Here is a 27,340-nt window from a genome sequence, read left to right as displayed (position 1 = left end):
AAGGACTGATGCTGAGGCTGAAACTCCAATACTTTGGTCACCTGAGGGAAAGAACTGACTCACTGGAAAAGACCCTGATGCTGGGAAAGATTGAAGGTGGGAGAAGAAGGGGATGACAGAAGATGAAATGGCTGGATGGCATCCCCAACTCAGTGGACTTGAGTTTGAGTGGACTCCAGGAGTCGGTGATGGACAGGGAGGCCTGGTGTGCTGCAGTCCATGGGGTTGCAAAGAGTCGGACATGACTGAGCGACCGAAATGTACTGAACTGAGGTGACTTTATGACAGCCCGACAGAAATGAAGACCTGCTGGCCAAGTATTTCTCCCTCGAATCTTTTTATGCACAGAAAAATGAACAATGGGATCTCAGCTTAGATAGTTTTTGGAAGGAGATAGGTCAGTGGTATCGGGACGTGTGTAGACAACCTAAGAGTGGCTGCTGAGGGCTTGGGTGCTATCAGCGGTGATGGCCACAAACCGTCAAGGCCTAGGGACCTGGAAGGCAGGGGCCCCCAGGATTCCATGAACCCCTCCCCCGACCAGTTCTGTTATGGCAACTCCAGATGGTCACCTAGCACGCTGGGTCCCCCTCCTTCACTCCTGTCTGAGTCTGAGCCGCACACAGCACCTTTGGCTCTGAGCTCTAGCATCTTCAACTTCTTCTTGTAGTAGAGAATCCTCTAGTTGTTCCCAATAGCAAGTCAGGAATTCCAGTTTTTGTCATCCCTCAGTGCTGATTAAAGCGACGTGATTTTGCTTGTCTTTAATCCCCCATATACTGGGTGTCTCCTCCCCACCCCTGGCTTCTACCCCTTCTACCACATGTCACCATGGCAGTATGTCTTCCCTCTTTATCGGATCTGAGGGCAGAACGTACCCTCACGGAAGTCGACCAGGAGGTTTTGTTGGAGCTGGCAAAGTACAAGCAGGACTTCAGAGACGTCAAAGAGAAACTCCTCATATCCGAAGCTACTGCTTACTCCCTGGCCAACCAGCTGCAGAAAAACAGTACGTTTTTGGGGTCATGGTCACCCAAGCAATGAATGATCACTGTCTTTCCTCTAAGAAACTATAAGTCTCCAGGATTGGGCTCCTTTTCCCTTTGTCGTTTTGAATTCCATTCTGAGGACAAGCCAGGAAAGGTAGTAGTGGCTCTTTTGCCTTCATTTTCCTGAGGCTGGGAAAACTGAGGCACAAGGAGTGGAGGCACTTTTCCAAGTTTTTAGTGATGTGTAGGGTGAGACTAGAGTTAAAATTCCAGACAGTGAAACCTGGTGCAGGCACAGGAGTTCCTGTATCTCTCGGGTGCAAACTAAGCTGTGTTGACTGGAATCGTTTCTGTTCTGTATCTGATCCTGCATGCCTCTTGGCTATACCTCTGGGACTAATGATCTCCCTCAGTTTGAGGTTCCCTGAGGTTCCGTTGGCAAAGCCCTGTGCTAGTTACACCGAGGTAACGTATGGTTAGACACTGTGAGAAGCAGGGAATGTGATTTAAAGGAGCTTAAGGATGAGTCTGCTTCTCATTGAAACCATGGTCTCTGGGATGCCATCAAGACAGAGGCTCCCTGGTGAGAAGGAAGCCGTGCTTTCTGAGTGAGCATGTTCTCCTTCCTGAGTCCAAGAAAGCCATTTGACACTCTGTGGCAATAATGAAGGTGTTTCTGGTGAAATCAGACAATCTTCACTTTCCCCTCTCTCCCCACTTGAGCTGGTGAAACTTCAGTGATACAGGTTGACCAGTAGCCCGGGGGACCCTGAGTCTGTGCTATAAGAGGTGTGACCAACATGAGGATGGTGCTAAGTGGGAGAGAGAACCAGCCCCAGTAGAAACCCAGGCAGAGTGTGAGGAGCCCTTTGCACGCGTAGGCAGCCTGGCAGTTGGAATCATTTTTGCCTGTTCAGTGAGAGGGGCCTGGAGTAAGGAAAGAAGTCATGACCAGGGTACATGCATAACAAGGGGATGAGAGGAATCTTGACCACTTGTGTCTGTGTCACTTTCCTACAGTCATTTTCAATGAAGCAATGATGGAGTTAATACAAAATGACTGACACAGAGACAAGTAAGAAGTAAAGCCTACTATTTAAGAAAGTGAAAGGATGAGCTTTGGGGAAAGGAGAAGCTAAGTTTTATTTACACCGCTCCTTATGATAGTAGCAAAACTCTAAGAAAGAAACTGTGAGGCTGGTGAAGAAGAAATGTCTCACCAGCACCCTGGCGTGGAGGTCCCCACAGCACAGTGTGACAGACATGGACTCTGGCCAGGTCTCCTGGGCTCACAAGCCTGTTGGGAACCTTTCTGTGCCTCTGTTTCCTCCTCTGTCTGTCTGTTGCTGTAATAGTAACTGTTGTTTGAGTTGTAGTGAATACTGAGTGAATCTGACAAAGCCCTGACGGTCGTGCCTGGCTCAGTGTCAGTACACTTGGTTCATAGTTCTACTGTTCCTAATGACACAGGCTTTCTCAGTGTTTGGGCATCTCTCTTTCAGGTCCTTATGGTTTCATGTATTCTATTTCACACTAGTGTGTCCAGGTGAGGTTTATGCCTTGAGACCCTTGTTTGTTACTGAAATGCCAGCATGAGAGAAGCAGCAGTCCTGTAGTCCTAGGAGCCTTCCCAACCACACCGGAATCGCCACCCTGGCCCCTGCTCAGTGTCTCATCTAAGAGGCTGCAGGTCTTGGTTTTGTGGCCCAGGATTCAGGGTCAGTCTCAGGGGGTGTGCATTCTGACTTTGAGAAATGGCAGTTCATCTTGTCTAGTTAGGTTCTGTGCCTAGGAGCTTCTCTTTCCTCAGCTCTAAAGTGGGGATCCCCTCGGTTCAGTCGCTGGGGAATCAGATGTGGAAATCTCTCCACAGAGAATGGAGAAGGAGTTACAGCCACCACTGAGGTGGCCCATCCTGTTCCCTTGAAGGCAGTGACCACAGCAGCTAGGTCAGCTCTCCCTGAGGCAGTGTGTCTCTTTCCTCAGAGTGTGAAGCATGTAAGGACATCGTTGAATCCGTGCTGGGGGAGAAGCTGATGTTTGAGGTGCAGAGGCCAGCAGAGAAGCTGGCAGAGAAGCCAACGCTGGATGAAAGGCTGAGGTAAGGAGGGCAGGAATGTTCATGGCAGGCACAGGGCACAATATTATAAAAGAGGCGGAGAACACCAACTGGTGAATTGTGGACTCCAGTTATTCTTCAGGAAGTGATTTACCTTGCTTTTCAATAAACGAATGACTTGAATCACATCATGAGATTCACTGCGTTCAAGTGAACCAGTGGCACTAGCTCATTCACAATGTTGTGCCGTTGGCACCTTATTTGCCTTTAATCACAACCCCCTCCTGACTGACTACATCCTGGAATGCTTTCTTGACCCCGTCATTCTTATGTTCTTTCCAATTCACACCAGCTATGCTTGTCCAAACTCTATGACTGGCTGTGTGTCATTCACTGGACAGTACTTTGTGTTGCCACATCAGAAATACAGAAAATACTCTGTGGATTTTTTACTGAAATGAGCATGGCCGAGTGAGGACCCGAAGAGACATCTTCATGATGCAGATTTAGGAAGCCACTGATGCATGCGTGTAACTCGATAGTGTCTGACTCTTTATGACCCCATGGACTATACCCCACCAGGCTCCCCTGTCCATGAAGTTTCCAGGCAAGAAGACTGGAATGAGTTGCCATTTCCTTCTCCAGGGAATGTTCCCGACTCAGGGATCAAACCTGCATCTCTGGTGTTTTCTGAATTGTCAGTCAGGTTCCTTACCAGCTGAGCCACCAGGGAAGACATTAGGTTATCTTCATAGAAAGACAAGATGACTGGAATGTCACGGAATCTTGCAGGAGTACTTTCTGATGCAGAGGAAACCTTTGCTTACCTTCTTTCTCTTTGACAAAGGCCAGTCATCAGATATGGAGTAGGAAATGGCTACCCACTCCAGTATTCTTGGCAAGATGACCCGATGGGCAGAGGAGACTGGTGCAGTCCATTGGGTCACAAGAATCGGACCCGACTGAGTGACTGAGCCGGTCATCAGATATGTGCCAGAATTCTGTTTCGAGGTCTCCTTGGGGATGTTCTCACCGAAATCCCTGTCTTTCATCTAACTCTTTGCCTTTTACAATTGTGTCTTCTTTTCCACCTAGGACGTGTGTTGTCCTAATTCGAAGTCAGGCACAAGAGCTGACCCAGTTACGGCAGACACTACGGGATGGGAAAGATGACTCTGTCCTGCTCAAGCAGCGCCTCAAGGACCTCCTCACCCACAATGACCTGGACAACCACCAGGGAAAGGGCTTCCGAGAGAGCCTGTCTGAGGGATACCGACTGGCAGAGCGCCTTGCCTGCAAGTTCAGTCCAGGTGAGGGGGCCACAGGCCCTGATAGCACTGATCCTCTCCTACGTCCCCAGTAGATAAGATCAACACCTCCACTAGGAATGTTTATCAGCTTTCCTGTTTCATGTCCTATATGGGTCTATGTAGGAGCAGGATTGTCTAAGAGGACAGAGGAGAAATGCACAGGGTGGAGGTCACTGTATCCCAATGGTCTGCTTCCTCCCTGATGGACCATGGCCACTGGGGCAGGAGGCCACATCCAGCCAGCATTAAAGCCCAGAAAGGAGGAGGTGACAGGAGGCCGCTTGTGAGAGTGAAAAGAGCCCTAGATGAAGCTTGGAAGTTCCCAGGTTCCAGGCTGAGTGCTGTGTGTTTAACTGTGTGAGAATGATTGATTTTTCTTATGTTAGTAACTGTTTTCTCATCTGGAAAATGGATGAGTAATCTGTTGATGGTAGCTATAATCATTAAATTTGGGAATATTTACAAATATACTGCAGAAAAAAGAAAACCGTTCACTTTGTCGTGTTGGTTAGGTACTTGATAGAGTTGGATGTGGTGCTGGGAAAATGATTTAAACTGGAGCGCTCACTTTCCATGGAGAGACTTTCCCAGAGATTCCCCTTGAAGAGCCAGGATGTTCCCAGATGGAGGGATGTGGGACATGGTTGTTCTGCTTAGAGAAAGGAGGGCATCTTGTGAGACCTGAGAAGGTTTATAGAGGCTGTGTCTTTGGCGGAATTTGGGGCAGGATGGACAATACATTTGCAGGAGTGGAGGTGGAAGGTGGACAATGTGAGGAGATATAAGGAAGAAAAGACAATTCAAATGTTTGCCCAATTTCAAGCAGAAGGTGTCCTGAGGATGACCTACCAGTTTAGAAACAGACCGCCTGTTGGATCAGAAATCCATGCTTGGGCAGTTGTTTAAAACAATACATTAAAACTTCCGTACAGTATTAACTCATACATAGATATTTATGACTCTGTGACCTTATGAGTCCCTGTGTTTGCAGTGGGAGAAGTGACTAGAGGCTGACTGGATATTTTTTATTTTGTTTGCAGAAATTTATGAAGATGAAGACGATGAACAAGCACAAGAAACACTAACCTCCAGGTAACAATTCACTATCCATTCAGCTCAGTCACTCAGTCATGTCCGACTGTTTGTGACCCCATGGACTGCAGCACACCAGGCCTCCCTGTCCATCACCAACTCCCACAGTTTACTCAAACTCATGTCCATTGAGTCGGTGATACTATCCAACCATCTCATCCCCTTCTCCAGCCTTCAATCTTTCACAGCATCAGGGTCTTTTCAAATGAGTCAGATGTTCGCATCAGATAGCCAAAGTATTGGAGTTTCAGCCTCAACATCAGTCCTTCCAGTGAATATTCAGGACTGACTCCCTTTGGGATGGACTGGTTGGATCTCCTTGCAGTCCAAGGGACTCTCAAGGGTCTTCTCCAACACCACAGTTCAAAAGTATCAGTTCTTTGGCATTCAGATCTCTTTATAGTCCAACTCCCACATCCATACATGACTACTGGAAAAACCATAGCCTTGACAACATGGACCTTTGTTGGCAAAGTATGCTGTCTAGGTTGGTCATAACTTTTCTTCCAAGGAGTAAGCATCTTTTAATTTCATGGCTGCAATCACCATCTGCAGTGATTTTGGAGCTCCCGAAAAGAAGTCTGCCAGTGGTTCCACTGTCTCCCAATCTATTTGCCATGAAACGAAGGGACCAGATGCCATGGTCTTAGTTTTCTGAATGTTGAGATTTAGCCAACCTTTTCACTCTCCTCTTTCACGTTCATCAAGAGGTACTTCAGTTCTTCGTTGCTTTCTGCCATAAGGGTGGTGTCATCTGCATATCCGAGGTTATTGATATTTCTCTTGGCAATCTTGATTCCAGCTTGTGCTTCATCCAGCCCAGCGTTTCTCATGATGTACTCTGCATGTAAGTTAAATAAACAGGGTGACGATATACAGCCTTGACATACTCCTTTTCCTATTTGGAAATAGTCTGTTGCTTTATGTCCAGTTCTAACTGTTGCTTCCTGACCTGCATACTGATTTCTCAAGAGGCAGGTCATGTGGTCTGGTATTCCCATCTCTTTCAAAATTTTCCAGTTTGTGGTGATGCACACAGTCACAGGCATAGTCCGTAAAGCATAAGTAGATGTTTTTCTGGAACTCTCTTGCGTTTTTGATGATCCAGCGGATGTTGGCAATTTGATCCCTGGTTCCTTTGCCTTTTCTAATCCCAGCTTGCACATCTGGAAGTTCACGGTTCACATATTGTTGCAGCCTGGCTAGGAGAATTTTGAGCATTTCTTTACTAGCGTGTGAGATGAGCGCAATTGTGCAGTAGTTTGAGCATTCTTTGGCGTTGCCTTTCTTTGGGATTGGAATGAAAAATGACCTTTTCCAGTCCTGTGGCCACTGCTGAGTTTTCCAAATTTGCTGGCATATTGAGTGCAGCACTTTCACAGCGTTATCTTTTAGGATTTGAAATAGCTCAACGGGAATCCCATCACCTCCACCAGTTTTGTTTGTAGTGATGCTTCCTAAGGCCCAGTTGACTTCACATTCCAGGATGTCTGGCTCTAGGTGAGTGAATACACAGTCGTGGTTATCTGGATCGTGAAAATCATTTTTGTATACTTCCTCTGTGTATTGTTGCCACCTCTTCTTAATATCTTCTGCTCCTGTTAGGTCCATTCCATTTCTGTCCGTTATCGAGCCCATCTTTGCATGAAATATTCCCTTGGTATCTCTCATATTCTTGAAGAGATCTCCAGTCTTTCCCATTCTATTGTTTTCCTCTATTTCTTTGCTTTGATTGCTGAGGAAGGCTTTCTTATCTCTCCTCGCTATTCTTTGGAACTCTGCATTCAAATGGGTATATCTTTCCTTTTCTCCTTTGCTTTTCGCTTCTCTTCTTTTCACAGCAATTTGTAATACCTCCTCAGACAGCCATTTTGCTTCTTTTGCATTTCTTTTTCTTGGGGATAGTATTGATCCTTGTCTCCTGTACAATGTCACGAACCTCCATCCATAGTTCATCAGGCACTCTATCAGATCTAGTCCCTTAAACGATTTCTCACCTCCACTGTATAATCATAAGGGATATGATTTGGGTCATACCTGAATGGTCTAGTGGTTTTCCCTACTTGCTTCAATTTAAGTCTGAATTTGGCAATAAGGGCATCATGATCTGAGCCACAGTCAGCTCCCAGTCTTCTTTTTGCTGACTATATAGAACTTCTCCTATTCTGGCTGCAAAGAGTGTCATCGATCTGACTTTGGTGTCGACCATCTGGTGATGTCCATGTGTAAAGTCTTCACTTGAGTTGTTGGAAGAAGGTGTTGCTATGACCAGTGCGTTCTCTTGGCAAAACTCTGTTAGCCTTTGCCCTGTACTCCAAGGTCAAATTTACCTGTTACTCCAGATGTTTCTTGACTTCCTACTTTTGCATTCCAGTCCCCTATAATGAAATGGACATATTTTATGTGTTTTAGTTCTAGAAGGTCTTGTAGGTCTTCATAGAACTGTTCTACTTCAGCTTCTTGAACATTATTGACCGGGGCATAGACTTGGATTACTGTGATATTGAATCATTTTCCTTGGAAATGAACAGAGATCATTCTGTCGTTTTTGAGCTTGCATCCAAGTACTGCATTTCGGACTCTTTTGTTAACTATGATGGCTACTCCATTTCTTCTAAGGGATTCTTGCCCACAGTAGTAGATATAATAATCATCTGAATTAAATTCACCCATTCCAGTCCATTTTAGGTCTCTGATTCCTAAAATGTTGACGTTCACTCTTGCCATCTCCTGTTTGACCACTTCCAATGTGTCCTGAAACATGGACCTAACATTCCAGGTTCCTATGCAGTATTGTTCTTTACAGCATCGGACCTTGCTTCCCATCATCAGTCACATCCACAGCTGGGTGTTGTTTTTGTTTTGGCTCATCTCTTCATACTTTCTGGAGTGATTTCTCCACTGATCTCCAGGAGCATATTGGGCACCTACCCACCTGGGGAGTTCATCTTTCAGTGTCCTATCTTTTTGCCTTTGCATATTGTTCATGGGGTTCTCAAGGCAAGAATACTGAAGTGGTCTGCCATTCCCTTCTCCAGTGGAACACATTTTGTCACAACTCTCCACCAGGACCCGACACAGCGTGGTTCATAGTTTCATTGAGTTAGACAAGGCTGTGGTCCATGTGATTAGATTGATTAGTTTTCTGTGATTGTGGTTTTCAGGCTGTCTATCAGGAGCTGGTAATGTGTAGGGAAAATATGGACAGGGTCACAAAAGAACACTAAGTAACTCAAGAGAGTGACATGCCAGATGTAAGTATAAGCACAACTGCACATGGTATTAATTTACTTCACTCAACCCACAGGGAAATGACCCTGTAACTTGATTGTCTGTTGTCTCTCTGGCTACTTGTATGTATGACCCAAGGTGAATGCACACCCTTAGGATTTCCTATACACAAAGAGAGACTCTGTTCTCTTCTAAAGTAAGTCCAAGTGAGATAAATATCTATTTCTACACAGTTGTTTTAGATCTTTGGAAGGAAGGTAACTAGCAAAGGGATGAGTAGAGAAGCAACTAGAAAAATTAAACCCCAGGACAACTGTCCCTCCAAAAATTGGTTGTCTGTGACAATAGTAAGTGAAAGAGGCCTTGGAGGCCTTTCAATTACTAAAGAGAAGGTAGAGGATCTCAGAGAGTTTATAAAGCTTTAATATCTGTATTCACTTCACTGCGCATGCTCAGTTGCTCAGTCATCATCACTGAATCTTTGTGACCCCCATGGACTGGAGTATACCAGGCTCCTCTGTCCATGGCATTTTCCCATCAAGAATCCTGGAGTGGGTTGCCATTTCCTTCTCCAAGGGATCTTCCTGGCCCATGGACGAAGCCGCATGTCCTGCATGGGCAGGCAGATTCTTTACCACTGAGCCACTGGGGAAGCCCTTATTCACTTGCCTACTTTGCCTTCAATTCAGCATGACTTAGGACCCAGTGGAAGCACTTGTTGTGGAAGTTCCTTTGTACTTCCTGTTCCTGAAAGGACCCTCCTGGGATGGTTGAGTCTCCTTCCTCATCAGAGGTTTGTGGCCGGTGTGTAGGGTACCTGCTTCTCCCCCTCTCCCATCCCCAGACAGACACACTCCACTTCATATAAGAGAGGATAGTTCCTTCTCTCTTTAAGGGGCCTGCTCTTTTACCCTCTGTGACCACGCCCCATGCCTCCTGTCAAAACCAGCCAGAATGGCTTGCAGTCAGATCTTCTTCACTTAATTTTCTGTCATTCCTTTCCCATCTGGCACAGCGTGGAGCTGCAGGAGGTTGAAAAGAAGGACGTGCCTGAAGAATGCAAGGATGAATGTGTTTTGATGCCTTCAATTCTCCAAGGAAGTTCTGACAGCCACCAGCCTTACAGTAATGACAAACTTAAGTTTAATGAACTGGAAGTAGACCTTGGTCCGGATGGAGCCTGTGGTTGCTCTTATGCTCAAGAAGATGAAATGCCAACCAGTTTCTCAGGTAACCCCCGTATTATTTGTCCTCACATGCTCTGTAGACCAAGGAAGTTCATCTCTGAGGACAGGTTGCATAGACACATCTTTGTTGAAACCAGGGACAAGGGTCTGTTATGGAACACAGACATCAGGTGGGTCAGGGAGCTTTCATTCTTTTTTTGGCTCCAGGCTTGTCTCTGTCACCCTGACCCCAGTATCAGGCATTCGACCCAAATCACTTGTGACAACTCTCACCCACCTCAGCTGCAAATCCACAGGAGGTGTCTGTCAGAACTAGTGTGGAGCCAGCGTGTTGTTAGCTGCAATGATCTGATTTTTGTAAATGTTGTTGGCCTCGCCAGAAATGATGACAGACTTGCCTCTTTATAAGGAGAGCTGATTTCCAGGTTTTATTTGACCGCTCTCAGCCCCAGTCCCCCTTTTCTCGATGTTGGCAGGTCTTAGCTAAGATGCCATCTGAACACCAAGACAGATATACTTGAACCATTGCCTTGCTTGGATGTTTCCATGAAGCAAGGCTGGGCTCTGGCAGTTCCTCCAGCCTTGAATGGCCACGGTTTCTGTGTGGCACCAAAGATTCTTTTTGATTTGAAGGTTAATACAATTCACTGGGCTTCCCTGGTGGCTCAGATGGTAAAGAATCTGCCCGCAATGCAGGAGACCCAGGTTCTATCCCTGAATCATGAAGATCCTCTGGAGAAGAGAATGGCACACACTCTAGTATTCTTGTGTGGAGAATTCCATGGACAGAGGAGCCTGGTGGGCTGTAGTTCATATGGTCACAAGGAGACAGACACTACTGAGCGGCTAACCCTTTCACAATTCACCCATCACTCTAGTCTCAAGTATAAATTCCTCTAAACCATCAACAACCACGTAATCTGATGGGATTAAGCAGTACTATAGAAATAATTCTAGAACATAACAGCTCATTTTCTAGCATCTCTGTGGAAAATACATTTTTACTGCTTATACAGATTCAGAACAAAGGATGTTGGGAGAGATATCACATCAAGCAGCAAATTTCCTCGATGGGTCTGGAAGCAGTCCAGTCTCATTCTCATCAGACTTAAGTGTCCTAGAATATCCTTGCTGAACAATTATGTTCTTCCAATGAGAATTTTAATGTCCTTGTTGTACATGTATTTACTGAGTACATATATGCGAGGTCTGATTTGCTTATTATGACCTTCTGTCTCTGAATTTCCTACCAGACAATGAAAATTATCACAGGCAAGTGCGTGGACAAGAGCTCACATTTCCCAGGTAATTTGAAGATCTGTGGGCTGTGAATGTCAGTGGTGACAGCAGGAGACCTCAGATCCAGAGAAAAAGAGAAAGTACTCTATGGAACTCTTTCATCCTTTCATTCAACAGCAATTATCTCTTTAACAGTGTTGTCTATTTATGCTTCACAAGTTTATGCATTTCCATTTTCTAATCCTTCAAGTTGAGTAATGTCCAGTGAGTTGACCCAGGTGAAATAACTAAACCTGGGCGTTCCCATATTCATGTGTTTTCCCCTGAGTGGTTAAAGTAGGGTGAGATCCTATGGGTCTTGCACTGGTTTGGCATCAGCATGTTGGTAAATATTGGATTTCAAGGGAAGAAAATAGAACAATATTCATATTACAACAGAATATTGAAAAAATACTTCTTGAAAGCAGGATATCTAGTCAGCAACACTTTTTTCTCCAACTCTGAAAAACTGATTTTGAAGTCATATTTGTGCAAATCAAAATTTTAAAATTAAATGAAATAGAGTCCAAAGTCAAACAAATCTTTAACTTCTTAAAAGCTGTGTTCACTTGGACACAGGCTATCCAGTCAACACAGTGTGTGCAGAAAAGTCTGAACCACTGTCCCAGTCCTCTGTGTGTGCTGGGGACCATGACGTTAGCGTGTAGGGAAAATTGCGTCTCCTTCTTCAACTGCTGGTTGTGTGCCCAGTGCCCAGAGAACCTGCTGTCTGTCTCCCACCCCATGTCAGCCACCCTCCACTCCACATCAGGAGGAGTTACTTCCCTCCTTAAGGGGCCTGCCCTTTTGCTTTCTGTGACCTCTCTCAATGCCTGTCAGCAAAACCAGTCAGATGGCTTGGGGTGAAATCCTCTTAATCTTCTGTCATCCCTTCTCCATCTGACACAGCGTGAACTTGCAAGATGATGAAAAGAAGGTGGTGTTCCAGCAACCCCAAGATGAATGTGTTTCAGTACCTTCAACTCTCCAGGAAGGTTCTGCCTGCAACCAGCCTTACAGTGATGGAAAATTTGCATTTGATGAAGAGAATGTGGCGTCTGCCGTGGACGGAGCCTGTGGTTGCTCTCATGCTGAAGAGGATGAAATTCCAACTGGTCTCCCAGGTAGTCTTCAATATATCTGTTAGTCTACTCTGGGAGAATTAACCCCCTTTGAGAGACCCTGTGCTTCCATACTGAAGCCTGGTTTGAACCAGACTCTAACTGCATTTACAATGAGACATTCTGTGAACGAACTTTGCTCAGTTCCCAGTCACAGTTGTCCCTGTGGGGAACCACTCTACCCAAGGCGGTCCTGCCAGACTCACGTGTCCCTCAGCAGTTGTGGCACAGGAGGTCCCTTTCAGGCTTCCTAACTTTGAATGGACCTCTCATCTCCCATGAAATGCTTGAATTTTCATTTCTGGGTAATGTCCCTGAGTTCCTACCCCTGTCCAAGGCTTTTGGCAGTCTTGTTTATATCTTTGGAGACGCCACTACTTTGGTTCACTTCTGTCAACCCATAGTCTCTCTCTCTCTTCCTTTGACTTACCTTGTTCGAAGTATTCTGAAACCAGAAATAAGCCACACCGTCATCTTTTGGTATGATTCTCTGAGGTAAGGCAGGCCCTGGAACTTCCCAACCTGATGAATGGCCACTGTTTTCAGCTTTGAGTTTCATTTGACTTGATGGTGTGTGGATTCCACTCCAATTTAATCTTAGTGTGTAATCACTTATCCCATTAGTCAACAGCATTTCAGATCAAAAAAGCCGGAGTATTATAGCAGGCTGAGGATGTAGCTTAGTTTTCCCCAGGAACTGTGAGTAAAAGGATGCATTTAGCTATTTGCACAGACTCAGGACCACGATACTCTGCGAATGACATATCATATCAAGGAAATTTGTCCAATAGCTCAAGAAGGAAACACAGTGCCGCCTTATGAGGCTATTTCTAGAGCCTCCTGGATTATTTCTTTCTCAATAGCCTGTTACCACATGTGAAGATAGGTACATGTTTGGGCATTTGTGAAGGGAATTTGTCTGATATATCTCTCCTGTTAATTTATTTACAGAAAACCGGAATGATCTCAATGACCTGAAAGGACCAGAGGTGGTTGCCCCGAGGTAATTCTGAATCTCTGTGGGCTCTTTGCACAGTGATGACCTCTGCAGACCTCTGATCCAGGGAAAAACAGGAAGTGCTGAATATACTGTTCCGTCAGTTTTGCCCACCACTATTATCCTTTTTCATAGCGTTCTCTGCTTTCATTGTGGTACTTCTATTGTTTCCCATTTCTTATTTACTTGTCAAGTTTAAAACCCAAGTCAGTTGACCCAGGTGACCTAAGTCAGAGTGGTTTTTTGCATCAATTTTTATCGCAGGGGTGGTTTTAGAGTGAGATGCGTATCTGCTTTCTGTTTGTGTTAGCGTGCTGGCATGTGTGTCACAGTAGTGTCAATGCAATGTGAATCGAAGTGTGAAAGCCACTGTTCTGTGTCCCTGTGTGTGAGGCGGGACTGCACCATCAGAGGGAATTCAGTCTGTTCATCAGCCTGTCATTTGGCCGGAGCACTGAGCACCTTCTGTTCTTCCTTTCTTCTGCCCTGTCAGCCTCGCTGTGTCTCACACACAAGGGTTTTCTCTCTAATGGATCGGACCCTCGGTGTGCTTCACCACGCAAACATTCCATCAGAACCAGATAGGACTGCACAGTTTCTCATCATCTTGTCTTAATCGTCTGCCCTCCCTCCCCCACCAGGTTCAGCAGACAGCTGCCACAGCTGAGAGAGAACGGTGTCCCACGGGACTCTCTGGATGAATATGCTCTGACTTACTCGGTTCTTCCTAGCCTCTCAGACTCCTTCTGGCCTTACAGGAGCGCTGCTGTCTTCTCACTTGAGGGCGTGGATGTTTCTTATGCCCGGGATGTAACCAGTGAGTATTTTCTTGTGATGGAACTCCACCTGGACGCCCAGGTAGACTCTGTACGCTCTGTACTCCTCACCTCTGGGGTGCTGAGATTTGTCCTCCCTGTTGGAAGCTCTGTAGACGGTGATTAGAATCAGACTCTGTGGTAGAGTTTTAAGTACAGACCTCAGGTGAGTCTGGGAGCTGTGCTGTCTTCTTCATTCAGGTGAAGCCTGTGGGCCAGGCCCCAAGTTCGATCATGGACGCAAGGCTGCTGTGACACACTCACTCACTTGTTTGAGTGCAGGTGTCCAGAGATGACTGTATTTTTTCCTGATTCCCATGAAATATCTCTTCTTGCCTGCATTGCTCCCATTTTCATACCCAAAGTGTCCCTGGAATTTCTGTGCCTTTCTAGGGGTGCTAACAGCCTTAATTATTTGTTGCTTCCCTGGTGTCACTGCTGTCATCCCCAGTGTTTATCTCGTCTAAACTGCTTTCTTCGCAAACCAATCATTTGGACACCAGGATGCAAATACCCCTCCCATCACCTTGCTTGTATGTTTCCATGAAGCAAAGCAGAACCCTGGCATTTTCCCACCCGATGAATGACTGAAGTTTCCGTGGAACAACTAGGATTCATGTGATTCGAGGTTTTGTTCATTCCACTCATCATTCTGATAAAGCAGTCAGCATATGGTGAGAAAAGCCTGAGTATTACAGTATTCTGCTAGAATGCAGTTGGGCTATTCCCCAGACTCTGTGGGGAAGATGAATCTTTACCTTTTTACTCAGACTTGGAAGAGAATACTGTGGTGAGGATCTACCAGGGCAGGGAGATCTTGCCCGATGGCTCAGGAAAGCAAACCAAGGAGAATCTGAGAGACCCAACTTGAGGCTTCTGGAATATCCTTCTTAAATAGCCTATCATCTCACTGCCAATATTGTTGTCCCCGTGGCAGTATTGGACCCTGGATTATTAATTTACACAGTGAGATCTGCTAAGTGTTTGACTTGTCTGAATTTATCCATAGAAAATCTTGCTGATCTTGAGGACGAGGAAGATCAAGACATCATCTCTTCTAGGTAAGTATGGAGAAACATGGGTCTGACATCAGTGGTGACATCTCGTCATCTCACATGCAGGGGAATCGGAAAGTGCTGAACATGCCTGTTTCTTCCATTCAGACAACCACAAATTGTCCCTGTACCAAGGCTGTCTGTTTTCACCCTTTATGAGTCCCTCTCAGTTAGAGTAACTTGCAGTCAGTTGAAGCAGGGCTACTGATCAGCCACAGGATTTCTTGTACTCCTCTGTTTTCTGCTTTTTATTAAAACCAGCATGCAGTACTTATCTGCCTCTGTCACTCTGGGTTACGACCTTGGCAGGTATTTCATGGCAAGGAAATTACCTAGGAAAAAAACTCATGTCATATCGCAGTATTAGAAAACTTGGTCTAGCAGACACAAGATGTCTAGGAGTCCATTATGCTGCCAGAGTTGGTGTTCATTTGGATGAAGCATGTAAATTTCAAAAAAAAAAAAAAAATGTATGCTGTATTTGAAATTACCCTGATGTTCTGAGGACGTGTGTGACATGACTATGTGTCCTGGGGGGGCCCGTCTCCTTCCTCTCGAACTCATTTCTTCTCTGTGCTCAGAGCATCTGATGCTCACTCTCCCTCACTCGCTCTCCCTTTCCTTTTGCAAGTGCCTTCAGGCCCCAGATTGGGTTGTGGCTGGGGGGTATTTTTATACATCCCTTTAAGGGGACTCCCCATTTGTTTTTTGCAACTTGTCCCTTACCCCTCCCATCAAAACCAGCTATGGCTCCAGGTTGACTAATCCCTCTTGTTTAACCATCTGCCCTCCCAACCCCACAAATCTCAGCGTGGAGCAGCTGGTGGGAGAAGAGAATGAAGTCCAGCCGGACTCACTGGATGAATGTTATCTGGCTGCTTCTACTGGCCATCATCTGGCAGGCTCCTGTCATCCTTATAGAAGTGCCTCCTTCCCAACAGAGAGTGGAGAAGTTTTCTTGACTCTCAATGTAAACGGTGAGTACTCCCAGATAGGACCTAGGCTCAGGTTAATTAGAACTATGTTCTCAGTTTTAATTTTTAGAAGGCATCACGAGCCTTTGCATTCTTCTTGCTCCTGGCTGCCCTCTGTCACCTGAACTCATCTCATCAGCACAGGCTTGTGGTATCAAATCAGACCAGAGAGGGACAGGGGAGGGAAAAGGGCAGAATCTCAGCGACCACTGTCTCACCTGCAGGAATTTGGGTAACAGAGCTCTTTTTATCAAGAGAAGAATCCTTATATTCGTGAAATTTTGTTGCCAATTTTATTTCTTGAGTAGTTTCTGGCCAGCTCTCTGGCGTTGCATTCATGATTGCAGTCTGATCCATATTTGTAATGCATGTTATATTGTTCCCCAGCTCCGGACTCTTGCCCGTGGGCTGCCTACCTCCCTCTGAAGCATTTAGATACTAGATCCTGAACATAAAATCTGCCTATGCCCTGTAATTTCCATGAAGCCAAATAGCAGTCTCTGTTTTTCCATCGTCTAGAAACACCCTTGTGTCTCATCCTTTGTGCAGCAACAAGGAGTCTTCCATGTGTGGGTTATAGTTTCAATGTTTTATGCAATCTCAGTGGAATATTCTCATGGAAACTATCGATAACCTGTGTATCTCATAGTGGTATGGACCTAATTTATGAGCCAGGTCCCCTTGGGTAGCAGTTCATAGGGTGTGGAGATTAAAACCTAGTATGAAATCCTTCTTGGGCTATTTTTTCTTGAGTTTTTCTTTAGCAGAAGGATTTTATTGTTAGGAATTTGATTCATAAGATCATCTTGATAAACCAGAAGAAATTCCATTATGTATCAGACTGTATCTAACTTCTTTTAAAATGATATTGGGCATATAAATGTTGTCTGTCTGTCAGCTGCTGACTTTTCACAGTGGAAGCAGTTTCTTTCTTATTTCCCATTCTTCCCTGAGGATCAGAGAAGCAAAGGCTTCCTCAGGATCACAGTAGCTCACAAACCTGGAAGGGAACACCTGTTTGTGTGCCGTGCTGTTTCCTAGGCGAGCTCCAAGTGCACTGTAAGCCCTTCAGCCCTCCAGACGCCCTCTCAGGTAGTGAGGTGTCTCACAGTGGAGCCCAGGGCACTGAGGCTCAGCCGGTCCCTTCACTTGCCCCAGACTCTTGGTCACTGGCAGGTGGGACACTGGCCTCTCCAGGGCCTGACTCCCTGGCTCAGGCTGTGGCGACTCCTCTCAGCAGTCGGAGCATCAGTGACTGAGAGAAGACGGTGCCCACCTTTTCCTCTTTGTCCTGAACCAAATGTTTTGCAACTATCTTAATCTTCAGCAGAAAGTTGCCAGAGGGCTGCGGACCACCCCTGTGTCCCTCACTCAGATCTGCCAGCTCCAGATGCCTCTGTGCACTCTGTCCCGGGAGCAGAGCCAGCGGCTCCTCCAGCCAGGGGCTCTCTCTGGAGAATCAGCCAGGGTGAGTGTTCACGCCTCTCCCCATCTCCTGCCCTCAGGTCACCTGCTATCACAACAGGTCCAGGTAGACCTTGAATTTGGCTGTGCTGAAGCCATTAAAGCTGTGGAGCTCTTTCTCAGAAATACTGACAGCCGGGTGTGGGTTCCTGTGAAGAGGATGAGTGAGGCTCAGCCATGTGTCTCAGATATGTTTCTGAGATGGTTTGAGTGTGTGATTTGGCCCAGTCATGGGAGTCCATTGTTCACAATGGGCCAGGAAAGGCCAAATCCCCACAGATGGATTAAGATGAATGAATAGAATATCTAAACTCTACAGGGGACCATCCTGTGTCCTGATTCTCATGATAACCTGAGGACAGTGTGGATAGCTGTTATGCAGCCATGTGGGTACAGGTATTCAGGTCTACCCCATCCTCTCTGTACAAGGAGAAACCCTGCAGAAACCAAACACTTGATTTTTAAATTACAACTTGATCTTCCATTGGAGGCTTCTCCCCACACTAACAATATTGGGCGGTATTGTTGATGTTTGATACAATGTTTGGTTGTTTTATATTCTGTCACTGCAAAGAATATTCAAAGCATTGGTTTAATAAAACCCATTCTCAAGAAAAGACAAATAAAATTAGATGATGAAATTACACAATGATAATTAAAAACAATCCTAGACATTGATTCAAAATAACATTGGAGAATAAGGGGATACATAGTTTTGAGAGTTATTTCAACCACCAAATATTGTACAGGGATTTTCCCTTCAGCCCAATGTGAATTATCATCAAATCTGATTAAGTGTCCTAAAATATGATGATTAACGATTAATGAACTTCGCTTGGTGGAAATATGAAGGGTACACCAGACTGAGAGAAGTGCTTTTGGCAAAAGCCCTGGAAGCTCACAGAGGCTCCTGGTACAGGGCTGGGGTCAGAAAGGGGCCAGCCTGAGTCCTAGGAGGATTTGCAGAGGGAGCTGTGGGAAGTGACATTGCAGAAGAAAGAGGGACTAGAGACAAGAGCACTGGAAAGGCGAGTGAGGAGGTAGATTTGTGTAGCAGGGAAGGGAGGATGAATTTCCATAAACTGAGGAGCATGTGATGAAACAGGATTGGGGGTGATAAGACAGGTGACCTTTGAGAGTGTGGAGAGGACTGAATCAGAGAAAGCAGTTAGAAGGAGGTTGGATGAATCTTTGATGAGAGTCAGACACAGATGCTCTCTGGAAGACAAGGAGATGACAGACACATGAGAGACAGTTAAAGAAACAAACCTTGTGAGGGTGCGGTTGCACAAGAGGGAGGTGAGAGGAGAGCAGGCCCTGGCGGCTGTGACCTCACATGAGCCTGGCCTGGACCAGAGGAGGGTACTTCATGTCTTTGGTTAGCCCACGTTCCGAGGATATGTACTCATTTCACAGGAGACATATGAGCAGATTTCATTAGGAGCACTGTCCAGGCACCAGTGGAGGGACGCGTATTGAAGGAGTGTACATACATTATCTCTCTAAAGAGACACAAAGGTGTTTCCAACGGGGTCTCAGCCCTCTCCTCCACTCGTTCTAGCTGCTATGCCATCAATCCCCACTCTGCCCCATGTGGGGATAGATTTTATTCTATATTCACATGTACGGGTGAGCGGAAGGGTAGACAAAATTTCAAGCAAGGAAGTTCAGAAGGGTCTGGAATGTACTGTATTTTCTCAGCTAAAATTCTAGTGGTACCTGAAGCCTTCAGGCCAAATGCCTCTCCCTGTTCTTTTATTCCTGTGGGTAGATATCAACAACTCTTTCTCCCCCATGCCTAGAAGCTTGTCGAGAACCTTCTCTCTAGGCTACAAGACTAAGGCTAAGAACAGAATAAGAGGCTTGACCTCCTTTGTCACCCAAACCCTCTAGACTCAAGTGGGTGATCTCTCATTTCAAGAAATTACAGCCCAACACCTGCCTTCTCAGCGCCCCAGTCACAGCCATAAATATGACATCTTCACAATGATCTCTGCCTTTGCTGTCTGGGTTATCGGTTGGTTTCACTCTTGGGCTAGGACAGCAGAAATGGGTGTCTGGGAGAGCTTAGCAAGAAAAAGCTTCCATTAGTCCCACTGAGCCCTCTTTACTTTCAGGTGACACCTGGGAGGACTGTCACCAGGGACCTGTGAGTTTCCCAGGGTCAGAGGTGCCAACTTCACAGGCACAGCTTCAGAAAAGCACCCACGTGACCGATTGTCTGCAGTGCCAGCTGGACCAGCATTTCGACTGTGGTGACAGCAAAGCCATGCTGGGTCTTTCCTCCACCAACTGGGGCTTTACCTCCAACCCTGACTCTGGAAACCAAGGACCACTCTTTCTAGGTAAGAAAGAACAGGGGATTAGAAAGCTCTGGTCCATGTGCTGGTCATCACAAAGCTGTGGGTGGAGGAGGCAGAGTGCCTTTCCCACGCCCGCGGTCAGCCCAGTTGAAACCTGTGACACTCTGACAGAGTGAGGTGATCAAGAGCCTGGGACTTAGGACAGCTCAGCCTCAGGCCCTGGTTCTGCAAATTCCTGCCTCTTTACCTGAGCCGAGTTATTTATCTTCGTAGGTATTTGCCTCTCTCGTGCCTCATCCGAACTCTTGAAAAATTCTATCTCCTTTGCATATTGGTGGGAATCTTAAACAATATAATGTCCAGGGCCTCTGATTCGCTAAAATTTGTTTGATCCCCACTATGAATATATAATATCTAAGCATTGTGTCTTTCTGGTGCTTTAACACTTACCAAATGATCCCACAATGGTTGTTTCCTCTACGGCAGCATAACCTCTACAGTCTCCACTTTCTCTGGACCCCATCTTCCCCTGCTTCCTCAGAGAGTAGCTTGGCCAGTATTTTCCTCTCCTTTCACCGTCTGTCATCAAGGCAATTTACTCCCGTTGGGTGCTCTCAGTTAGCGGGTATCAGCAACATTCAATAGGAGCGTCAACACTGGCCCTGCAACTCAGTCCCATGTTTGCTTTTCACATCCAGTTTCCTTTCCTCAGTTTCCCCTCATTTTAAAAGAACGCGCTACCCTCATTCTTGAAGTGCACCCGTCAGGCTCTTTTATGACACTCGTTTAATTCATTCTCTCCACTCATCTCCATGTCCGTCTCCTAGTTTTCACGTCCTCCGAGTCCACCTCTGCTCAAATTTCCTTAAAAGAGCTTTCAGACCCTCACATCCATTTCACCTGGGACGTGTTCAGCCTTCCCTCCTTTGCTCTCCACATTCTCCTCTGGAGCCTGGCGCTGCCTGGCGCTCTTCCCTCAGGCCGTGGCCTCATCTGAGGAATGAGGAGAGACCCAGGTCCTCAGGTGGCGCTGAGATGAGAAGGAGCCCCTGTGGCAGCGTGGAGAGTCTCATGGAAAGTGCTCAGGGAGGGCAGGGATGCGGAGCGGGACAAGAGCCACCAGGTCTTGTGGTGTTTATTGTCTTCTCTTCCCTCTTGTCTCTCCTTTTCTTGTGCTTGGCCTCCCACATTCTCAGCCAAGACTGAACTCCACTGGCTCAATCACTCTGTTTCCTGCTCACCTTCCATGGAGACCTGAACGTAAATCCAGGCCTCACAGCAGATTTTGCAGCAAAGGGTAGTTTTAATGCCCTTTACGTTCACACCCCGTCACACTGTGACTCCCCCCGGCCCCCACCCCTTATCTCCTAGTTCCTGTCACCAAACGAGCTTCTTCTCATTCTTCTTATTTTTCTATTTTCTTGTCCAAATTCAACTCATCAGGAAGCCAATAGAACGATCCATTCAATAGCTCAAATCCTTCATTCTTTTATTCCATCACAAACACACTCACTTGTGAGGTTTCTTCCAATTTTATCATATCGTCTATGCCTTATTTAAATTATGTATAAATATCATAAGTAGCCTGTTTACATATATATGAAGTGCATATTGAAGCACATTTAAAAGTTTTCCTATTTAGACTTCCCCATTTCTTTTCTCTCATGAGGTTTTCCTTCAGCTTTGACTTTGCTTCATCTCTTCCCTCCCAACAGTACAAACTGCATCCGGTAGGAGTTTCTTGCCTTTGTCTTTTCTACCTAGGAATTTTTTGTTGTCATCCATTTTATTTTTCTTGCTCATTTATGGCATTTGGAAACATGTTTGCCCTGTGGCACACTTAACAATACTGGGAAGTATAAGGAAGATCAGCCAAAAAGAAAATATAAAAGTATCTCCATTGTCTTCACCTACCCATGGGCTTTCAGATGGCCTTTCTTGTTCCTGGACACTTTCTGTACCTGATGTCCTTCTTGGGTGAAGGAGTGAGTCTTTGTAAATCATGAATAACAATGGATCCTGTTGTCTGTGGTTTTATCTTCAGAGCTGGATGCTTCCATCAGAGTGAAGAACCCTCCCAAGCTGGAAGGTGAGGGCTCCACAGTCTGTAACAAGATTAAAGACTTAAGTGTCCTGAAACAGAAGATGACCAGAAGAAAACTGCTGTTTGGCAAGTGGAGACTAGCGTGCAGATTCCCTGGCCTTCAGGCTTAGGGTCCAGAGGTAACCCCGTGCGCTCCTTCCTTGCGCTCTTTGTCTGCTGTGGCTGAATCCCCCACTAACGTTTCTCTTCCTCATGTGCTCACTCAGCAGCTGACACTGCCTCTGCGTGGTCTTTCCTCTCTTTTCTGTGGGGGCGGCCACCCTGCAGTGCCCTCCGTCTCAGTCTCCTGTTTAGACTCTGACCACTATGTTTTCCCACTGCTACCGTCCTCCTATGCCCTCTGACCTTTCCTATTAGCCACAGGAAGCCCAGATCCATGGTCCTCCTCACCAGAATAGCAGCATTTAGGCCACTGAAAACATTGGCCTTAAGTCTCACACATTCTTGGCTTCTTCCCCTTACTTTCCCTGCCCCTGCCTCCAAGTCCACTGCCTCTTTCTTTCAGGATCACGTCTTAAGGAATCACTCGCACGTGAGTTGGCTTCTGGAGAAATGAACCTAGGACAGCCCTTACCCCTCAGCTTATCCACCCGAATAAGAAATCCCAGACTGAAGGAAAAAGCCTTGATGACGAAAATAAAATAAGAACCTGGGTCATAGGTGGGAGTCTGGACTGGCCTGAGTCATGATTCCCTTCAGCCTCTGATAGGCAGAACTTCTCTAATGTGCAGGGGGCTTCCAGGAACTCACTGGAGCTGGCATTAGATGGAGGACAGTAAATGGCTCCCTAAAGGGACGTTGGGGAAAAGGAGATACAGAAGCCAGGATTTCAAAATACAGAGAGCATGAGATGGACAGGCATTCAGACCTCTCCAGTTTTACTCACATTATTCCTTCCCCATATTAGTAAAAGCCCAGAGAAATGAACTGAGTTGAAATCTGAGGCCAGGGCATGTAGGACAGCATTGGACTGAATTAACTTTGGGCCACATTTATGAAGACCCAGGGAGATACACAAGAATACAAGATAATCATTGCTTCAGACCATCCAATTGAGAAGGCCAATTATTCATAGGAGAATAACAGAAAGACCAAAAGATCTTTGGGGCCAGTGGAGAGAAGTCCATATTGGACTAGAAGGAGAAAATAAAAAGAGAGATGTGAAATAGTGCAGGCCTGGTGAGTAGTTCTAAATTGTGCTACTGTAAAATGAACACGGGTTGAGTTTTGAGGTGACATGGATGCCTTATCCCAATCCAAGGAAATTCTGATTTTAAAGTTCTGGGGATGAGGTTTGGATATCAGTATCTTTCAAAGCTCTGCTAATATGCATCAAAGATTAGAAAGACTGTGGATCTGATAGGATATAAGTAACCAATATGGCATGGCCTATGAGTGGCTGCTTCCTAAAAAAGCTGAATATCAACAAGTAAGGGAATTTGCATTCTTCTCTCAACAGAAATATTTTGTACAGCCTGGCGAAGAGGAAAGAGAAGAAAAAAGAGACGTAGATAGCTAAGTTAGATACATAATCACTCTGGATTCAGTGTCTCACAATTTTCATAGTACAAGATACAATAAAACAAACAAACAAAATTACATAGACCCCAACGTATAAAATCGACCCTCCCCTTGCCACAAGAATAAAATTCAGTATTTCCTTTTCTACTGTTAAAATTCAACTTGCAGTTCAGTTCAGTCACTCAGTCGTGTCCGACTCTCTGCGACCCCATGAATCACAGCACGCCAGGCCTCCCTGTCCATCACCAACTCCCGGAGTTCACCCAAACAGTTAGCTATTCACTAAACATGTTCACAGCCTACTAACTGGCTCAGGACAGCAGATGCAACACATTTTTTTTCATCGAATATAGTCTTTATGCCAAAACTCCATAATGAATGTTAGGCCTTATCCTGCTATATTTGTCCTTTTACATACCCTTCTATCAGTTCAGTTAAGTTGCTTGGTTGTGTCCAAATCTTTGCGACCCCATGGACTGCAGCACGCCGGGCTTCTCTGTTCATCAGCAACTCCCAGAGCTTGCTCTCATTCATGTCCATCAAGTCGGTGATGCCATCCAACCATCTCATCCTCTTTTGTCCCCTTCTCCTCCTGCCCTCAATCTTTCCCAGCATCAGGGTCTTTTCTAAGGAGTCAGTTCTTCACATCAGGTGGCCAAAGTATTGGAGTTTCAGCTTCAGCATCAGTTCTTCCAATGAAAATTCAGCACTGATTTCCTTTCGGATGGACTGGTTGGATCTCCTTGCATCCCAAGGGACTCAAGAGTCTTCTCTAATCCCACAGTCCAAAAGCATCAATTCTTGGCACTCAGCTTTCTTTATGGTCCAGCTCTCACATCCATACATGACTACTGGAAAAGCCATAACTGACTAGATGGGCCTTTGTTGGCAAGTCACGTCTCTGCTTTTTAATATGCTGTCTCAGTTTATCATAACTTTTCTTCCAAGGAGTAAGCGTCTTTTAATTTCATGGCTGCTGTCACCATCTTCAGTGATTTTGGAGCCCAGAAAAATAAAGTCAGCCACTGTTTCCCCATCTATTTGCCATGAAGTGATGGGACCAGATGCCGTGATCTTCGTTCTTTTGAATGCCTAGTTTTAAGCTACCCTTTTCCGTCTTCCTTCACTTTCATCAAGAGGCTCATTAGTTCCTCTTTGCTTTCTGCTGTAAGGGTGGTGTCATCTGCATATCTCAGATTATTGATATTTCTCTTGGCAATCTTGATTCCAGCTGTGCTTCATCCAGCCCAGCATTTCGCATCATGTACTGTGGATAAAAGTTAAAGAATCAAGGTGACAATATAGAGCCTTGACATACTCCTTTCTCAATTTGGAACCAGACCGTGTTCCATGTCCGGTTCTAATGCTGCTTCTTGATCTGCATACAGGTTTTTCATGAGGCAGGTAAGGTGGTCTGTTATTTCCATCTCTTTAAGAATTTTCCATAGTTTGTTGTGATCCACACAGTCAAAAGGCTTTGGCCTAGCCAAGAAAGCAGAAGTAGATGTTCTTGTGGATTTTTCTCTATACAGTAGCTTAAAATACTAGTAGAGAATCTTTCTTTGAGAAAAGTTTGAGAAAAAGCTGATGAGATTTTAGTATAACTAAACTGAATGCTCTTTCACTTCAGAGTTTTATTTGTTGAGACGTCAACGATATTCCTAGAAATGCCTTAAAGTAGATTCAGCATGGAATAACCTTCATAACATTTTGGGGATGCAAATGGCTTGAGACAAAGTTACACTCCCTGCTCTCTTTTTGCGAATTTTATTTTGAGTTTCCCCTCTTTCCATTCATCCCTCAGTCTCTTTGGATCAGGATTTCCCTGGAACGTCTTATTTCCTGTTCAGGAGGATGACCAAACAGCTTCTATTAACTGTTGACTCCTCCAGATTAGAGCTTTCCTCTCCTCTTCTCCCTTCCCGCAAATATATAGGAAGGGCCTGTGGCTTGGGCTGTCAGTAACAAGTCATGTGGTTTTGGATAGTCCTTAGACCTTTGAAAACATAGCTCCTCCTCTGTAAATTATGGAAGTGGACTTGGATCCATTCTGAGGTCCCTTATTGGTGCTCACATCCAGGACTCTCCAGGACCCTGCTTCTCCTGAGAAGGCAGGGATGAAGAGGTAGAAGAGGGTGTCTTTCTCAATTGAGGATCCTCTGCTCCCATAGCTGTCTGTTTCTAACTGTGTATGAGGGATGCTCAGCACGTCCATCCCTGAACGTGTGGGAAAGCATACAGATGAAGGGGATTCAAGAGTCCAGTGACTGTTAAGGATTGAGTGGTGGGGATCCAGTTAAGACTCTGAAGCAGCTCTGAGCTGAGATATCACCAAGCACAGGTGGGGTGAGGACAGGGTTCCTTAGATGCTGCACCACAGGCTAGATGAAAGTTGAAGGAGGTATTCCTTCTCAATCATGGATCTCACTTTCCTCTCCAGCCAGCCTGTGGCTCTCCCTTCAGCTCGTCCTGTCAGCAGGAGCTCTGTCTGCCCCTGGCCCCAGTCACCATGTGGCCATCCCTTCAGGCTCAGCAGGGCCTAATGAAGACTCACGTTTCTTCTCTCCCTCTCTCTCTCTTTCACAGATATCAATTACTTTAGGAACTAAGAAAAGATATTGTCGATTTGAGAAACCACACTATAAAATTACCTTTTCCATTTGATGAAAAAGAATCCACAACAGCAACTCGATTTCAACCTCAGCAACACTGGAGGGATCCTTTCCTGAGAATGAACATCCCAACCAACAACCACTGTCCACACTCCAAGGGACAGAATTGATGCGAGTAATCCCGGTCATCAGCCTCCGAATGTAATCCTCAGTAAGGTGATCAGTGCTTTGATGGACACACAGTTTGGAAAGACCTTAATGCTGCTCCTCTAAATAGTCGTCCTCCACACACCAGCATGGGAACAATTGGAAGAAGACAACATATCAACCCGGTCATTCTTTGCCACCAGATGGACTGTGCTCAAAGCAGACAGCATTTACTGCGCATTGTTCTTGCTGAAAGTGTTTAATATTGAGGTAGATATCAGATAACTGCAGAATTGAGACCTTTGAACTAGACAACTGGCCTGTCTTTCTTGAAACGGTCGATGTTTGCACCAAAAAGACAACAAAAAGGAGAAGAGAAGTTTTAGGTCCCAAAGGACTAAAAAGATCGTGTTGCTTTATCTCTTTAGTCCTTCGGAACCTCAAACATCTCCTCACCTTCTTGTAGTTGTCTTTGACGGTCGTGACATTGACTTCTTTGCAGAGGACAGGTCAGTTGTCTACTGAAAGGTCTCCATTTTGCAGCTCTCTGATCATTGCCTCATGATTAAATTCCGGTGAACCCTTTTTGCCAAGAACACCATCTAGTGCATGCTGTGTGCTTCTGAGTGCAGCCTGTTTGGAGGATAAGAGTGTCCACTTTACCTGTCCCCACTATGATTATTTCAGCATTGAACACTGTTATGCAGAGGCTTATAAGATCTGTTCTTGAAAAGACAGGCTTTTGTGTGTGTAATGAGCAACTTGATTAGTGGTATTTTGAGGGTGTATCAATATTGTATTCTATGGTGCTCTTTCTGTAAAAATTTTACCACCCTTTATTGATCCCTGATGTGTGTCAATTATATCTGTGGTATTGCCAGCTTTGTGCTGTGGAAAAGACAATCCCTACCCCTAATATATAATTAAAAATATTTTTGTGTTTCACTGCGAACTCGTGCTATTTTAAAATTCAGTGTTATAATCCATGATTTCCTTGCATTTGTTTTTAATTGGAGGATAACTGTTTTCCAATGTAATGCTGGTTTCTGCCACACCACAGTGGTAATCAAACAGAAGTATA

At 45.4% G+C, this 27,340-nt stretch overlaps 1 protein-coding gene across 1 annotated transcript; it reads left to right on the top strand.

Moving 5' to 3' along the window:
- Positions 1 to 116: 116 nt before the first annotated feature.
- On the top strand, positions 117 to 26,513 carry LOC129543044 (NBPF family member NBPF4-like). The gene is made up of 14 exons (XM_088835672.1): positions 117 to 1,009; positions 2,976 to 3,090; positions 4,144 to 4,358; positions 5,399 to 5,450; positions 9,697 to 9,911; positions 11,122 to 11,173; positions 12,056 to 12,270; positions 13,219 to 13,270; positions 13,906 to 14,081; positions 15,089 to 15,140; positions 15,945 to 16,111; positions 19,690 to 19,917; positions 21,920 to 22,098; positions 26,087 to 26,513. The coding sequence occupies exons 1-13, from the start codon at positions 832 to 834 to the stop codon at positions 22,087 to 22,089; spliced, it is 1,887 nt and encodes a 628-aa protein (XP_088691798.1). The 5' UTR covers positions 117 to 831; the 3' UTR covers positions 22,090 to 22,098; positions 26,087 to 26,513.
- The last annotated feature ends 827 nt before the right edge of the window (positions 26,514 to 27,340 follow it).

This window comes from Moschus berezovskii, chromosome 4 (assembly GCF_049115385.1).
Source record: "Moschus berezovskii isolate FMDL1 chromosome 4, NW_MosBer_1.0, whole genome shotgun sequence".
In the NCBI taxonomy this organism is placed as follows: domain Eukaryota; kingdom Metazoa; phylum Chordata; class Mammalia; order Artiodactyla; family Moschidae; genus Moschus; species Moschus berezovskii.
Note: the sequence above shows the minus strand (reverse complement) of the source record. Positions and strands in the feature narration are given on the sequence as shown.